The sequence below is a fragment of the Athene noctua genome, chromosome 1 (assembly GCF_965140245.1).
Source record: "Athene noctua chromosome 1, bAthNoc1.hap1.1, whole genome shotgun sequence".
In the NCBI taxonomy this organism is placed as follows: domain Eukaryota; kingdom Metazoa; phylum Chordata; class Aves; order Strigiformes; family Strigidae; genus Athene; species Athene noctua.
The window spans coordinates 147,148,493-147,166,836 of NC_134037.1; the positions used below are offsets into that span (position 1 = coordinate 147,148,493).

Below are 18,344 nucleotides of genomic sequence, written 5' to 3' on the forward strand. Positions count from 1 at the left end.
GGTGAAGACATCTCAATAACATCTGTGAGACAGCACTGGCTGATAGCATGGTCTTTCAGCTGTGGCTCAGTGTAGCCTTTCTCCAGTTTTGTGATAGTTCAAGTCCACTGGAACATACAACAGTTTTCCCTCTGTCTCTTCAAGTTTCTTAGGCTGAAGGATGGAGTTTGAAATATACCATATAAGAGGAAATTGGTTTATTTAAAATATGTATACTCTAGGTTAGGGGGCTAAGCTTTTTAAACTTTGTTGTTAACATTGGCTCTAAATTATGTATGCTTATGCTGATGAAATGTGTGTTATTCATAGAACTCCTTCTGCAGAAATCCATATATAAATTAAAGAACAGGATCAGCAAAACCATCTTGACAACATTACAAATGACCTACTGAGAATTAAAACTTTATTTTTAAATATGAAGTTAAATTTCTTATAAATAAAAGCAATTGGTAAATCCATTAATAAAAGTAGGTCAAAGGTACCATGGTTTGGTTTTAGAATAAAAAATACATTTATATCTCCTGTATTACTAGCTTTAGACTGTGCCAATAGAAAGGGATCTGAGGTAGCTGCAGTCCTATTTTTTCTAGATTGATACAGCTTAAAATAATGAAAATTAGATTAAAAAAGAAGGCTCCCTCAGTACATGCAAGTTTGCTTCTTTAACAAAGATCCTCACATTTTCACTTGTCCAAGAAATATGGCAACATACAGTTGGCTTCTGGGACTAACATTAGCGAGAAGAAAGAACAGGTGCTTCTTTACTAATTCTTAAACTGACAGGTGCAGGACTCAGATGCATTATAGTTACATTAGATATCTTAAATTTCCATCAGATTTTCAGAGATGCTAATCTTTGAAAAAATGTACTTGAAAAAATGTAAAAGGCCATCAGGCATTAAATTCCCAACACAAGCAGTCTTGAAGTAGTATCAGCTGATTCATCACTGAGAAAAACAGTAATGCTATAAAAAACCCATTGTAATTAGTCTTTTTCTCCTAAACTGTGGTGTTCAGAACTAAGACTGTGAGAGCAGAAAGATGCCCAGCTTACTCTTTGGCTTCCACAGAAGCCTGTGTGCCTTGCACAGTTAAGGCGCCAAAGCAAACATTTTCAAGGTGCCTAACAAAGAAAGGCCGTTCTACATAGGACAAGTCAGGAAACTGGTTTCAAGTTGGTAGAAAGACAGTAAATTTTTCTAAAGAGAAAGGAGAGTTGCAAAGATTTTACACAGATTGTGGTATACCTATTAAGTATCTCTCATGAACCATGGATTTGGGGAGGGAACCGACTACCTGTTACTACCTGTTACTTTGCTGGGAAAAGGGAGAGAAAAACCCAGTCTTTGCAGGAAGAAAGAAGGAAAGAAGGAAGGAAGGAAAGAAGGAAGGAAGAAAGAAAGAAAGAAAGAAAGAAAGAAAGAAAGAAAGAAAGAAAGAAAGAAAGAAAGAAAGAAAGAAAAGAAAGAAAATTCTACATAGGGAAATCAGAGAATCATCTTTTTTTCCTTATGTGAGCTGTTTTCTAATATAGCAAAACCAGTCTGAACAAACATCCTATTTCCAAATGTAGATGTTGACTAAAGGAGTTTGTGGTATGAAAACAGTGGCAATAATAGTGTTGTTCAGGCAATTACCTGATATATTTCCTCATGTCTTGTGTAAGTAACAAGCTAAGGTAACTCTAGAATCTCTCCCCTATCCATTCTATACTTCCCAAAAGAATATACATTAAAGGTTTACCTAGCGATACCCTGGCAGGAACGGCTCTTCTGTCAATCCAAAATGAAACCCAAGACAGCATCACCATCAGCATGGCTGGGAAATAGGATTGTAGAACAAAAAAGAAAATATGTCTTCGGAGTGCAAAGTTTATAAAAAGTCGATTATACCAACCTATTGAAAAAAAAGAGAGGAACAGGTTGGGGGAGAAGAGGAGAGCACTGTGTTATTTGTGAGCTCTGTTCACTGGCCCCCTTCTTCCAGTAGGAATGGTGTGTCCATATCAGTAATAGTAAACGCTTAAGTAATATTGCCACCACCTTGGTTTTATGTAGTGCTTTACAGACTGTCCGTCATACCTCATTAAAACACAGCTGCCTTGGGAGTACAGCATCATGACTGCATAAATCAAATGCTGTACTATAATTGAGGTCAGGAAATTGAAAAACAGTAAATAGACTTCGAGTGAAACTGCCTGGAGAATGCAGACAGAATCTAATTGTCCAGTTCAGCTAGGACAGTGAAGCCAACACCCTGTCTCCCCCCAGAAGTACCCTGCCTTCTCTCACGCTACCAATACCCAGCAAGAAGCAGCCCTTCTTTTCCCACAGTTAGACCGGTTTGCCTGCCTAGCGTTGACTTCAGAGGAAAGGGTGCCATCTAGTGAATTTTGGGGCATGCTCGCCCTGTGCAGCAAAGCGTATGTGCTATACCTCATGCCGTGGGAGGGAAATCGGTTTTATTGTGAGGTGAAAAGAAGGCAAAAGTAGTTGGCTGCTCAGCATCTGCCTGTCCAGTACAAATAGAGACATCCATGAGGTTGTGTTGGAGCAGTTGTGCCATCACAGAGAGCGACTTTTTAAAAAACAATATCTTAATAACCCCATCTAGTATTAAACACACTCTATGTGTTTTCAGTTGTGGAGAAGCTTTTTGATTTTAAAAATGACTGTCTCAAAAATGAATTAACTGTTGCTTCTTCGGAGGGCAGGGAACTCCAAAAACCTAAATGCTATGCATGTGTAGTTCACTGAGGTTCACAAGAAAGGCTATGCAGAACCTAAAATGCAGAAGGCTGCTTTTGTGAGCAGCATTTTTGTCCATTTTTTGCCAGAAACTCTTCAGGGGAAGATGGCTCCTATTAGAGCTGTGCTGATTGTTCCCCACTATTACTTACTTTGGGGGGTGAGGTCTGTGTATAATCATTTTCTTCCAACATGAAGCAAAATAAAAGCACTAGAGCAAGTGCAACCTCCTGACTGAAACAAAACCTCAAAGCCAAAGAAAAGTATTTGTCTACAACGGGCAGTGTTCTAATTAACAGACACAGTACACATTATTCAGGTACTTCCCAGTGTCAGGTACTTCCCATTAGGTTCCTGCGACTTAAAAAAAAAAAAGGCTTTTCTTTCACCTTTACCCTGCTGAGTAAGCTCATCATCAAAGCATCTGCATGTAGGTGTTAAGCAGTTGCACTTTGCAAAGTCAAAGGTGCTGTGAAGGTGTGGCAAGGGCCTGGGTACAGGGGTGGTATGAGGTTGCACTGTTGTGCACAAGACCATATCTGCTTGGATAAGTGGTATTTTGATGAGAATAGCAAGGCAGAAAGAAGCCAGCTGAGTTCCCAGAAGCCAGATTCAACACGCAATGATAGAAGTTTGTGGAAAACATCCCAGTCTCCTTCTTGCAACAAGGACAAATTTGATATAGCTCTCAGCAAGGCACAGTGATGATAGTAAGGTGTCACTCGCCCTCTTCTCACATGACAGTGACTCTTGAAAGCTGGAGCTCTGTTCTTAGCTCATACGTGAGCAAGAGATAAGGATGAAGAACCTGATCAAGCTGTGAATTCCTCACTGCTTAGGCTGGATCATAATTTAAACTGGAATTTCTTCATTCAGTATCAGCCACTGCAAACTTGAATGGCTCTTTTTTAAATGCAAAAAGAAGCTATTTTGTAAATAAAATGCAGTAAATAAATCTATTAGCAGCTTCCCTGAATGTCTTAAAGGCTTTTTTCCAAAGTGTTATGTATTTCATCATATTATATGCAATAATTTCTATTGTATTAATCTGCCTTGATATAAAGGGCAATATCCACACTGAAATTAATTGACAAAGACTGGAAAGTACAGTAGCAAGCATGCTATTTTATCTGGTTAAAAATGTATGGTTAGACTACTTACATAGAGAATTATTTCAAAATTTATAATTGCATGTACAAATACAAAGAAAATAAAACCCACCTTGCATTAAATCAAGACTATAATAACTCCTAAAGCCTTTTGCAGTTTGACAGAAAGTATAGTTCAAGATCTATAGGGAGAAATAAAAACCTGTCTGGGGCAGATACCTATATTTAAACAATGTAGCACAGACATAAAGGGATTTTTTTCTGCAACTTTATGTATAAACATGGAACATTAAGCAAACCATGAATTAGACCTCAATAGGTTATAAATGCTCTCATGTGGAAATCTTATGGCTAGTAGACTTTTAGTGACATTTTACGGCTCCAAAAATGAGGACATTTTAGACAATAAAACACACTGGGGTTCCTCTTGTTTGCTTTCTAGTATTTGACCCTTTAGGGTTTGCATTTTCAATCTTTTCTATATAACCAGAACACAAAGATTCCTGTAAACCAAATACTCCAGTGGCTTTCAGAGAAGTACCATAATTTTGCAAGAGCTCACAACAGCATATCTTTGGTTGTTGTGCATTTTTCTCAGGTTCTTATTGTCAGATGTTGTTACAAATATTAGAGCCCTTCTTTTAATATCAAGAAAGTATTACATCGGCAATGTAAAAAAACCAAAGATTAAAGCTGACAGACCAGTGTGATTGACAGACCTCATTTTGACTGAGATCTCTCAACAGTAACAGTCATTTTTTAGCAACTAATTTGAATGTGAAAGACATTCCACATTGTTCTGTCCTGTGCTTCTCTCTTCTAATGTCAAGGGCTTACTATACCAGTACTGCTGTAAAAAGCTAGTCCACTGGAAGCACTGAATTCTTCGATGAAAAACTGGGAGAGGGAGATGTGCTCATCTGTGCTCAGTGACTTGTTTCCATGTTTCCAGTATAACATCAGATCATCTTCATTGTATGCATCTATGAGAAAGTAAAAACTAAATCATATCTTCTGCTGGAATAATGCTTCTGTTTTCTTTTCTTAGGGATAGGAGACAATTCAAACAATTTGGGAACCCCAGAGAAACATTTTTTTCACATCAATTTGCCAGTTAGTTGACATGGAAAAATTTGCAAAGACCGTATTTTGCTCTGGTGCCCCCAACATAAAATGGACATGGACCTGCTCAAGCGGGTCCAAAGGAGGATCATGAAGATGCTCAGGGGGCTGGAGCACCTCCCCTCTGAGGACAGGCTGAGACAGTTGGGGGTGTTCAGCCTGAAGAGAAGGCTCCGGGGAGACCTTATAGCGGCCTCCCAGTACTGAAAGGGGCTACAGGAAAGGTGGGGAGGGACTCCTGATCAGGGAGTGTGGGAATAGGGTGAGGGGTAACAGTTTTAAACTGAAAGAGGGTAGATTTAAATTAGATACAAGGAAGAAATCCTTTCCTGTGAGGGTGGTGAGACAGTGGCAGAGGTTGCCCAGAGCAGCTGTGGCTGCCCCCTCCCTGGCAGTGTTCCAGGCCAGGCTGGACGGGGCTTTGAGCAACCTGGGCTAGTGGAAGGTGTCCCTGCCCATGGCAGGGGGATGGAACTACAGGGTCTCTCAGGTCACTTCCAACCCAAACCATTCTATGATTGTATGATTCTATGATATTCCATCTTGTTCAAGTGGAGCCCAGTCCTGTGCCCTGCCAGCAGCTTACCTGAGATGGGGGACGTGCTCAGGATCACAGGGTACATAGGATCCAGGTTCTGAAGCTGCCACACTGAGCAGACTGCCTGAACAGTGGGCATCAGTTCTGTTTTCCAAGACTAAACAACAAACCAGCATCCCAGTTTTACTCATAATCCAAATAAGAATAAATTCTGAGATACCAAAAGGCTCTGCAAACCAGAGTTACCTTTTGTTGTCCAGCTCTACAGCTTACTACAGACAACTGAGTCAGGGGTGAGAAAGCTGTCATTTCACAGTAACACAAGGACTCATTTTCTTTTTTCCATAAGGTCATATATTCACATCTTATTTTAATTTTGGCTTGCATTTTTTTCCTCAGAAAAAAACCCCTTGATTTTTGACAGGGGAAACATTTTTAGATTTAGGCCTTGGAATATCAACACAGTCAAAACAAGGCAGGATACATCATGGTTTTTCTATCTTCCCAAAGCTCACTGAATTCTGGAAAGAGCCCAAACTGGCCACAGTTTAATATGTACAGGTTGAAGGGTTCAGGTCACACGTCAAAATAAGTGAAAAAGGTATTATGAACAGGATGGAGTGCTGGTAAGAATGCACATGGAAAGAACAGGCCTGAAGTAAACTTACAACTTTCTAGTTGTAGAGAACAGTTCTGAGTGTCCAGAGGAAACCTACTGAAATCCATGAAACACATAGCAGAAACTGTTATTCTGCAGAAAGGAACAGAAAAACAGAAATTAAATGAAAAATTTCACACTTTCTTAGGGCTGTGAAGACCCCAACCAATCTGCTGTTTAGAATACTAATGACTGAGTTTTTCTACTTTTTTTAGACACTTCTAAAATTGTTTCAAGATAGTGCGATAAATCACTGAGAGAACATATTTTTTAAACATAAATAGTGTTTTCATTAAGTACATTACCTTTGATTTTTAAACCCTTTACTGGCCTGATCCCTCATTAGCCTTTCACACATTTTGCTTTGAAGGGTTACACTTACGAAGACTAACAAGGGGAGTTCACATTTCTTGACTGTATTTCTCATAGACTGAAGTGGATAATATTACAGATTAGAACAAGTATTATTCCAAGTGCTATTTTCCCAGATAGAATGGTTGTAATATTTAATTACATAAAAAGATAAGCTGCAATTTCTGGAAGCCTACTCTTCAACACCATGGAAATACCTCATACTCTAAAAAGCTTACGGAAATCTTGGTAAATAAATTATTTTGCATTCCACCTGCTCTTTCACAAATGTTTAGAAGATAAATGTCCCTTGACATTTTAACCAATAAACAAACAAACAAAAAAAGGCTAGAGGCAGCAATTTAGATATGTAAATATCGCCAGATTTCCCTTTCTTGTCACAGCTTGCATGTCATTTGATGTTTGATTTTTCAGTTTTCCCCAAACTGAATCCTACAGGGATTTAAGTGATAAGGGATATACTGGTTATATAAGTGATCTTTGAAAACTTGTGATCGGTAATCACACTATAGCTGAAATTTTACAAGTGTAAGATTTTACTGGCTTGAAATGAGTTGTGAGAGTGGTACATCTTTAAAATCATGGATAAGACTTCCAACTGCGAATGTTGTTTCCATCTTCTAGCTGTTGACTAAAGGATCAGGGAAACAACCAGAAAATGTTGATTGGGAAAAAAAAACCAAACGACCATTTTGGCAACAAATCTGGATTTTTATTCCACTTTGCTTCAACAAAATCCTGGATGCTAGGCACTGAAGAAAAACTGTGGAATATGCAGATTTCTTGCACATAAATATTTGGAATATAATCTACCCACTGCATGTAAAAGTGGCAATACAAAAAGGGTGATTTAACAAATGTCTGATTCTTTAGGAACATATGCATTAATACCACTCAGGCTAGAAACACATTATTTCAGCTTAATAATGTTAAAACCTTGGTTAACCAGCCTTTAGGTCACCCCTTCCCTGCCTCTCAGTTTGATAAAAACTGAAAGAGAAGGAAAGGAAGAGGACAGGACTCCTGCCCTCTGTGCTTATGCCCAGGAAGAAATCCACAGGTTTGGCAGGAACTTTGGGGCTTTGCTATTCTCTGGCAGAGGAAGGTGAGGCTGGCTGCAAGTTCACCTGTCAGAGCAAGGAGTCACCCAGAACACACCATCTGGTGATGCAGGCTTAAGGAAAGACAACTGTGGGAGCAGAGAGGACAAGGGCGTGGAAGAGAAGTAGAGCACCAGGTTGCAAATGTGATGAAGGACACAGAGCAAGGGCTCCTGTTAGAGGGGATTCCGAGCAATGAGCAAATGTAGCAAATTGATTCACACTGTGTCTGTCCCTCAGCTCTACTTCCTCCTTTTCCTTCCCTTCCATCTTGTTTTTTCCTTTCTCTCCATTTCTGTCCTCCCCATCACATGCTCCCTTTGGTTTGTAATGATTTCTGCATAATTTCTTGCTGTTAATCTTGATGACACTTTACCTCTCCAGCAAGGTGACCGAATGTGTTTGCCCATCTCTTTGCTATTCTTCCTCCCCCCAGCCGAATGTATGTCATAACCCTCACATGGAGACCTACTGCTATAAGCCTTAGTGTAGTCTGATCCCTCTCTCTCTCTCATGAAGCATGGAAATGAATATAGCAATAAAATACATACTTCACCTCATTGTTTCTTACTGGTCAGTGTGATTCTTGAGCATACATTATTTTAAAGTGGTGTACAGCTGTTGTTGAGAGGGTTTCTGCATGTCTTCATTAGAGGGTAGATAAATTCATTACTTGTTGGAACAGTTATTACATAGCCAAAATCTCAAGTGCTTGCATAAATCTTCAAACTATCCAGATTAGATGAAATATCACCTCTGTGTACAGTCCTAATTAGTAATAAACTGGAGAACTGTGATTTCTGCAACGCACAGGCCTCAAGGCCTTTACCCTAGGGAGAAAATTCCTCCATTAAAGCTATTTCTGCCACATCATCCAAATCTGCTTCATAAAGAAAAGCAGTAACATGTAGGTAGAAGGGAGACACATTTAATGACCTTGCTGTTCTAGTCCTGGAATTGCTGTTTCACTTTCCAGTTCCCTGTAGTCACACAAAACACCTGTCTAACATAGCTGGTATCAGCACCAATAATCTGCTCTCCATGCCTATCTGGAGCCCTGATTAATATCAATGGCATGTTTACAGGTATCCCAGGGTGAAAATAGATGAGATGGACAATTTTAAAAGACTCAGGGGAAAAAACCCCACACTTGTTCTTTGTTAATAATGTTGGGGTTTACTGTACTTCAGCAGTAAAACTACTGCAATATTGCTAAAACCACTGGCAATGAATCAACACTTGATAAACTCCAGCACTCTTTACAACAGATGGAAAAAAATGCCATTATCCTGTGACAGGAAACAACATGTGAATGACAGAAAAATGTTCTCAATATGTTATCAATCCTTAATTTATTTTCACACTGGCACACTGGTCACCAGTTCCTGTTATCTGATGCCAGGGAATTAATGCCAGTCCAATATCAGAATCTTAACTGCAAGTATTTCTAGTAATTTCTCACTGTAGAGACTATTGGTCCATGACAATTGCAGTCATGTATTTTCTTATAAAAGGGTATTCCTCTTACCGTAGACTGAAGAGTACATTGCCATCAGGGTATACTCGGAGCATGATGTTTTCCACAGTTGTATCATGGATGAAGGATCTTTTGGAGTGTACAAAAAATACATCAGGTACCCAGATCTTTTTTATCAGTCTTCCATCAAAAGTCATACTTTTGTTTTTGTTACTATGAAATGAAAGTCTCTCATCCTTCCAGTAATGTCTGAGATACAAAGTCATTGTGAAGTCCTTTGTTTAATTAAAAATAGAAGAAGACAATGCTTGTTTTATTCACATACAATGGAAAACAGTACAAAGTAATCAACTCATGCAAAGGATCAATTTCTTCTCTGGGCATCATCTGGAGGATCCTCAATGAGAGGAACCAAACACCACTCAATGAGTTTAAATACAGATTAGAATTACCTTTGAGATACTGGCTGTTTGCCTTGTCACTGGAGTCTGAGGTTCATACTTCATTTATACTTAGATAAAAGTTACAGAGTTCAGTGATCTGCTGGACTGGGCCATCAGTGAAGTGATTAAGAAACTTTAAAACCAACCAAAGGCAAATCGAAAAAGGTTTCCTCTGGAAGTCTTCACAAGCTTTCCCCAAAATGGACTGTGGTTCCTTTACAGAGGGATTAAATTGAGTTCTTCATGATCATTAGGTCAATTTGTAAAATCTATGAATCTGTATATTTTGTACAAATATTGCACGGGGGTTTTAGATTAGTACATTTATAAACGAAATGCATCATAAAGAAACAATATGATGAATTTCATAGGAGTAAACAAATTTTACAAGAATTACAGATTTTTTGAAAATATGGAAGATTGTTACAAATATTTTATCATCCTATTTAGAGAAATAACATGACTGCAAATATATATGGGGAAAGAGATGGAGAGCATGCTGCAAACCCAGTCTGAGCTTCTGCACAGCCTGACTGCTCCGTGCTCACCTATATAACTTATGCATTATTAGTCAGACATCATTTATCGCTGTAGAACAATTACTTCTGATAAGAATACTAGGAAGATACTTAGGTCTCCCCCTGTAATATGATTTTACGCCCCTGTAATAAGATTTTACGATTTGGGTAGGTTTGCAAAGGAATGCAGGGGTTCATACTGACAGATCTCATTGCAAAGTCAACACCTACAACTAGAGCTACGCTCACTATGAAAAGATATTGTAAATGAGATCTCTGTGCAAAGTTAACATGCTCTTCTATTCTTGGACAGAGCAAGTTGGCACTAATGTCTAGGTGGCATTGTTAGTGACAATTTCAGCTGAGGAATGAATACTTTGCATTCCAGTGCAGGTCCTTGATTGCAGTGAGGGCATCTCCTTCCTAGGACCATTCCTAGAACTGACTTTTCTGTTTCCATTTGTTATGACCACAGCTCCACCCATGCCAGAAATTATGGGAATATTCAGATCTACATAAGCAACGGAAGCAAAGGGCATAAGGCCTCATCATTTAATGTGCAGAGCACTAAGAGCTCATGTGGAAGCCCATGGGGTTTACTGAATGGTTGGCATTCTCAACTCAGAGCATTTATCCACTCTGATCTGTTCCTCCTGCCCAGGGAGAAGTTCAACATGTGCTTTTATAAAACACTTATCAGGTTAAACGAGAATGACTTGCATGCTTCAAGGCAAGGTTGTACTCTTTAAGGGTTTGCTTTCTTTAACTGTATTATTCTATGTCATCCAGCTGGATGTTTCTGAGACCCTGAATTTTGGCTGAAATGCTTTATTCCATTTCTACTAAACAACTTACCATGTCAACTTCAGATATGCTGTCAATGCTTTCTACCTGCACATCAATGCCCACAGGTATTGGCGACCCTTCAATGTAACAGAATGAAAGAGTGATGAGGAGCGTAAGTCCATATTTTTAAAGGGAAGACTGTGTATTAGCAACATACAGAGTACCCCATCCCAGCATTTACCATGGTCTGTCCACCTTAGAACACTGAATGAGAAAGACCATGACAACAAAGTAAAACTTGATGCTAAACAGTTGTAAAAATGAGTACAAAATCTTCAGTGATCTTTTTGCAGCCAGACTAGTTGTTACTGGCATTGCAATATGGACAGCAGTGACAGCTTCCTTGTAGTGCCAAAGCTAATGAACTGTTTGGAGTGCTACTTAGAACTGTCATAAGGAAAAGCTGAGTAGATGTATCAAACACTCAAAGATTGCAAAGTTTTCTGAACCGTTTCAATGCTAATTCCCACACTTATAAACAAAAAAATATATTACACCTCCTAATTATCATTAGTTCCTTAACTATTTAAAGTTTGGTGCGGATATTTGTGAAAAAGGATTGCTTGCTCACTACCTCATAAGGGAAAAGCTGTACACATACTAAGCATGTTTTGTGATGGAGTGTTGTGTATTACTGAGTACATAATATATTACCAAGTACAATACATACCAAACTGCACTGGGTGACTTGATTTTATATACTGCCCCACTATTTCATGCCACTAAAAAAGGCTGTGAGTTTATAATTCAATGGGATCTGAATGAACAAATTATAAAACCATATTTGCATTTTTACAGTAGTGACTAAAAATCAATTAAAAATTACAGCAAAATATAAAATTATTTCCAGTATCTTCAGTGTACAATATCTAGAATGAAGGATCTAGTTGTATACGGGTTATATACCTGTGTAATTTTCATCAGCAAGTCATTCCACTGAAGCAACTGGCTAATCACTTCCTTACGGAGGAGGGAGAGGAGAGAGATGTGCACATATATGTGTACACAGAGACACACACACACCCCCTGAAGAATATTCTGTATTTGGCATGAAAATTGATAGTAATTATTGTACATGGAGTCCAATTACCTTTGTTAAAAGTAGTCAAAATAATTTTAAAGTACACATTTAAAATAACCCAGTACAAAACAGGAGTACAAGGAAGTCTGAACAGCAGGAGATTGGAACAGGTTTTTTTAACTTGTCTTTCTCTGTTTTTTTCCTTTTATCAGTGTCAAGCCAAAATAGTCCAGAAATACTCTCCTGATAACCAGCCACAACACTGTGTCTCTTTTTGGAATTATCCTTAAAATAGCAGCCCTCAAGGATTACACAGCTGCCTCCAGTTCTTACCAGTAGAGATCTTGAACGATTTTTGAAGGATTTTAAAATCTCACTCTGTAAATCTCTTGATTTGACTTGTATTTTTTAATGGAGGGTTTGACCCTGCACAGAATAGATGAAGGTGTGTTATGCATGGGAAAGCAAGGTAAAACGTGCTCAGAGTTATCAGGGCACACCAGAGCATGTTTCAGCACTGACAAGAGCTGTGCTGTCCGGCGCAGAAATCATGTCTCCCTCTGAGAGCAATGCATCGCTCAGTCTGTTGGCCAAAGTTAAAATCAGAATTTAGGACTCCAGACAGCAAAGTTCAGTCAAGCAGTTTATTAGTGGAACACTAGGCAGCGCTTGGGAAAATGCAGATTCTTTTGGAGAATAGAGACAGCAGAAGACATCTGCCCTAGAGGTTGACATATAAGAGTATCAATGTATATATCCAGCCAGGCTTCTTCACAAAAAACAATAAAAATTTTGATGCCTCTCTTAAACCAGTTTTGACCACTTCTTTGTCTTTGTTTTGACCACACCACACAAACAGTTTACTTATGCTAAATACTAACTTGTACCAAGTACTGGTACAAAAATGCCTGGTTGTAATCTGATTGGAGTCATCTGCTCAGTATTCCACTGAAGTCTAAACTGTCTTGTAAACTAAACACAGGTTTAGCCTAAGTAGAAGTCATTGTGAAATTTATACATGATGTGAACATAATTCACAAATGGCATTCACACACCATTTAAATGCAAATACTACAGAAAGATGAGGTGTTGTCTATCAAGTTCCTCATTTGCATGAAGAACCAGGACAAACCTGCATTGCAGAGCTGACAATTGAGTGAGCTGCACACAGGGAAGGGTGGCTTAGGGAGCCAGTGAGCTGAGGAGCACAGCACTCCAGCCTAGGAGGACAATCAGTACAAAAGCTGACTAACAGCACTGAAGACAGAAATCTGTCCTCAGCCCTTGTGTCCTTTGAAAGTCCATGCACTGTAACAGGCATATTCTAGATTGGGGTGAGGTGGCTTGTGATTTAGAAATGCCTGTTGGTTACCAGCATTGCTTAAGAGTGACTGCAAACAGGCAGATGAACTGTTTATTACAGAACCTTACCCACCATGAAGCTTCACCTTCTTGATACTGTAGGTGTGTCCAAACTCCTACCCTAGGACTATGGCAGAGGTGCATGGTAGGATATGCTGGAAGCGCTCATATGCAGGCATACATTTGATCTTAACTGCTGTTACTAAAACTTTGGGGGATTATTTGCTTTGACTAGCATGTTAGAAACAGTGGGTTTAGTTCTTCTTATGTGGAATTATGTGGGTGGAAGGGGAGGAGAGGGGAGCAGCTCTCTACATAAAACAATGGCTTTACCAGTTTCTGAGTCAAGGACAAATCTAAAGCAAATAAAGTTAAATGTCTACCATCAACAGTCTTGAAACAGGCAAGGAGCTACCCACAAATCATATCACAGAATAAGATGGCTGGCTTTCTAAGCCATATATCATGTGTAGTGGGGAAAATGGTTTTCTTAGTGACAGCTGCTCAAAAGTGTGATGATGGCAGTCCTAATACTTTCTTGGGATTTGCAAAAATTACAGGCAATTTCCTACCCCAACAAGCACTATTCCAGTGTGGACACAATTGCATTCAATCATTGACCTCATCTGGGCAGATATAAAGGAACTGATCGCAAAAATAGAAATTAGTGGCAGCATATGATTATGTCAATTACATGCACACAAACTGAAGTGCCAGCTATACATACATACACGCAGAGGCGCTTGATTCTTTGAAAGGAGAGCTTGCACTAAGCTGGGAACAGTTATAAAACCAAGTCAGTGGAGACACTGAATAGCATAAAAGACATCAAAAACTATGGCCAGGAGAATTATAGTGGATGGTTCTAAATTGATTTAAATAAAAAGGAAACTGTTACAATTAAATTTCTTCCTGACTAGATAGAAATGCTACAACTGTGAAACAGACTCCTTACAAAGAGATTCCTGTTCTCTATCTGGGGAAGGGCCAAAGACCGTATTTATGCTGCTTAATGAGAAAATACTGTTCAATCTAGCATTCACTACAGACAATTATTAAACCACATCCTCTAACCCCAGCCTTGACCTATTATTCACAGATCATAGCAGCTGCAAATATTTTCTTCCTATTCTGACTCTACTTTGGCAATAAATGTAAGCACATGATAAATATACTAAAGACTACACATACATGCAACCCCAGTCACTTCGGTGTGCTGTTCACTTTTCTAATCTGAAACACTTTTATATTGTTGCCACTAAGACCACCACACCCATGAGATACGTATTGGCCTTACTCTGGTCTAGGCCTTCTGAGCTTTGCAGTTTTCTGGGAACATTTCTTTTTGTGATTAAAAAACAACGCTACTAGAAACAGTAATAATTAACTATTAGGAACAGGTTGCTGAGAACTGTAATTTCTTAATCACTTGGATTTGTTTTACCATGATTGGATGTTTTTAAAAAAGACCATTTCAATAAGCATTGGAAAGGATCCTAAACCACCCAGAATAGTCTACCTCTCTGTCTGCACCACAGCTTTCTCCCTAGTATATTGAGAATTTCAGTCTCTGACTGACCATCAGGCAACATCAAATTCACTTTGAAAAAAGTAACCAGAGCAAAGCTGTGTTTTTTATTTCCCAGTTTGAGAAAACCGGGGATGGCAGAGAGGATTTTGTTATTAAACTGAGCAGCTTCAGTTGCTTCTGGAGCGTTGCTACAAATCATTATTTTACAGGGATTAGTGATTTTCACAATGGAGGCTCCACAGATTTTCAGGATAATTACTCCTCAGCAGAAAAAATAGGATTGTTTTCAGATGGGTTTATCTTCACACAAGCCATTTCCAATCTTTTATGTTAAAGGTTTAAACATAGCAAAAGAATTCCTTGATGAACATGGAATTTTTTTAATAGATAGTACGAGAGGCAAATTCTATAATACCCTTTTTAGAAGGGATATTACGTAAAAAGGATATCCTTTTAGCATTTTAGGATCAATTTCTACAGTAATAATAAGTGGTTTAGTGAATTCTATAGTATTTTTGTAAGTCGGACCTTTGAACATGCAGCAGATTGCACCTGAAACTCCATAAGATAAATGTTGAATTTAGAAAAGCCAGCCAATTGGCTTTGTAACAGTGTATTCTGGAAAAAAAAATGTAGGTCTACAGAAAGCTCCCAGTAGGAGACAGAGACCAGGAAAGCATTAAGGTCTATAGGGGTACTTTCTTTTAAAAAAGGCTTGTGGGCCTGTGGAGGAAGAAAAACAGTAGAAATGCAAACAAGCCCCAGGGAAGCAAAGCTATGTGGATGTATTTACTTTCCTCTGACAATGCCTGAAACAGGAGAATTACTGGCAATGTTATTTTCTTCTTGTTACTGTTTTGTTTCTATCATCTTATTTATGTAAGAAATGAAGGGGGATTGGTATTAGCAGTAGCCAACTCTTGGAATGGAAGAATTGGCAATGTAAGAGAAAAAAATCATGAGAAGGAGTCTATTGGAGGTCTTGCAAATTACCAAAATATTCCTCTTCTGTTCTGGACCCCAGCTCTTCCATCCAGTGTTACATGAGAACAAACAATTACACTTTAATCACAGTAAGTTTTCTCCACCACAGTGAGAAGATATTTCTGATTCTTTCAGGGAGGTATGTGGTGCAGAAAACTTGGTCCAAAGAGCTCTTAGAATTGCGTCATTTTTGAACATTCATTGAGTCCTATTTTCTTTCCTTTCCTTTCTACCCCTTTTACCTTCAGATGAATTTAAATGTTGCTAATTTAGCTTGAGGAGGGAGGAAGCATAAGGCAAAGTGAATTTATGGGATTTCTGATCAGCTGAAAATTTGGAATTAAGATTATGCTTAATTGCAGATTGGGATGCAAGTTGTCTAGAAAGACTGTTATCTCTTGACCAGCTAAACACTACTAAATTATTTTCTATAATTTATAATACTTGATAATGTCGTTATCCTATATATTGGTTGACAAAGCAGATAGAACCAATTTTAAAACTTCTTTAACTAGCACACTGTTAGCATATGAAATGATGAGTGATCATGTGGTTCCATAAACTTTAGATTGCAAAATAGTTCAGAGAGAGCATGGAAGGGTTTTGCTGTCAGGAAAACCAATGCACAGGAATAAAAGAATGACCTCCTCTATATACTAGTCTATGGTATTTTTCATGGCAATGTTAATTTTTAGTAAGTGGAGACAGAACTCAGGAAGTCAAGAGCTCACACCAATGACTTCTGTCAGTATTTTGAAATAAGAGAGTTCAGAAAATAGGATAAATAGACATATAGTAGAAAAGAAAGTAACCTTAAAGCATTTCTAAGGATTCGCTTTAAGACCTCTCCCAAAGTACACAGTTTTGGCTGCTAAGGCAGCCTGCATCGTGGCTCTCTGATCTGAGCTGCTAGAAGTCTCTCTTCATTTGCTGATACTGACCTGTGCTCACCCCTACTCACCAAGTTTAAAACACGGGGATGACCATTCCAAGAAGTGCTAGCAACATAGTTTAATTTATTACCTTTTCTCCAGTCCAAATTTAGGCTCTTTTCTCACAGATTATCAGTTTATCGAGCTACTGAAAAATCAGTTGAAGTACTTTAGACCATAGTAATATGAAGATATATGTCATGAAGACTCTGAGTCTACTGAAAGTCTTTTGTTTCCATCGGTAAGACCTATGCAGACAGCCAGCCTTACCAGAACCAGCAAGCATTATTATACCACTGCAGGACCCCTCACATACCCATCTCTTGGCCTTTATTAGTGCTTCTGGAAGCAACAAGGACTAAACATAATACCTACAACGTTCACTGATGCAGCTGGTAAAGCTGTGTGAGCAAAGGAAACATCCGTGCTCCTAGTCAAATATCTAGTAGAATTACTCAAATCACTATGCCAGTCCACATCTGTTTGCATCAGTGGGGGTCCATCTATTGAAGATTTTCAAACAAAAGAAGACCATGACATTACACAGAAGTCAGCAACAAAACAAAAAAAATATCCAGGAAAGGAAAATAAAACCAACACCAACACACACACACACACACCCCCCCCAAACAACAATCCAAAAGCCTGGTTTAGGGAATAAGTGCAATGTCACAATGTAAGTTTAGTTTTTTAAAGGACATTTGTGTACACTGAATTATTGGTTTGCTTCAGTCAACCTCACTGTATAATGAACTGCAGACAAAGTAGCATTTCTTTAGCAAAAATGTAGAAACAGCTTGCTAGCAGTTTGCTGCTTTTGCTTCATCTTGACACAGTATGGTTCTCAGACTTTGATCTCTAAGCTGTTAATAAATGGACAATGTCAGGACTAAATTTTAAAATCAACAGTCAGAGAGTCAAATTCTGATTGTGCAGCTGAAATGGCATTGCAATACACAGAATGCCAAAATACATTCATATAAATGACAGTTGAGTTGTGTCCATTTGGTAAAAAATGTTCTCTTATGTCCACAGAGCAATGATATACTTTCATGAGAAAACAACCAGTCATGTGAACAAAGTTAAAATTATTTCCAGTAACGCTGCGGCCACTAGCATCAGTATCCAACAGTTCTACATTCATTTACCCCAGGTTTTTTCCTGTGCATGTTTTCTCAGTTTACAAATCAAATTCAGCATGTGATTTTTCTGTCTCTCCTTTGTTACTTAATTATAAATACTAAAAAACTCTGGGTCCTGTAGTCTGCCTCATTTACTTTGCACGTGTGGGGCTAAATCAAACAAGCCAGATTTAGATTTAAGAGTTCCCTGAACTGAGGGATCTCCAGCAGGTTCAAGACAGCATAAATTTTCCAACTGCTTGTTCTCCCAGCCTGATGGAAAGGATGATTGACCTTCTCAGGGAAAGGGGCAAAGTGGAGCCATGTTAACAAAATCTGTCAATCCAACTCCCAGATATACCCAGAAAATTGCAATGGGGTATAGAAGAGGGCAAAAATTTCTCCCTCTGCTAATGGTAAAGAATAATTTTAAAATACTTGTTTTTCACCCAGCTCTTTTGAC

The 18,344-nt window shown here is 38.6% G+C and overlaps 1 protein-coding gene across 1 annotated transcript in view; it reads right to left on the minus strand.

The window, feature by feature from the left end:
* Window positions 1-18,344, minus strand: part of GABRR3 (gamma-aminobutyric acid type A receptor subunit rho3) — a 32,794-nt gene that overhangs the window by 3,769 nt on the left and 10,681 nt on the right. The window contains exons 3-7 of the mRNA XM_074928508.1: window positions 10,940-11,007; window positions 9,175-9,398; window positions 6,185-6,267; window positions 4,699-4,839; window positions 1,744-1,896 (exon numbers count right to left, since the gene is read on the minus strand). Coding sequence (XP_074784609.1) covers window positions 1,744-1,896; window positions 4,699-4,839; window positions 6,185-6,267; window positions 9,175-9,398; window positions 10,940-11,007 — 669 coding nt within the window. The remainder of the gene's footprint in view (window positions 1-1,743; window positions 1,897-4,698; window positions 4,840-6,184; window positions 6,268-9,174; window positions 9,399-10,939; window positions 11,008-18,344) is intronic.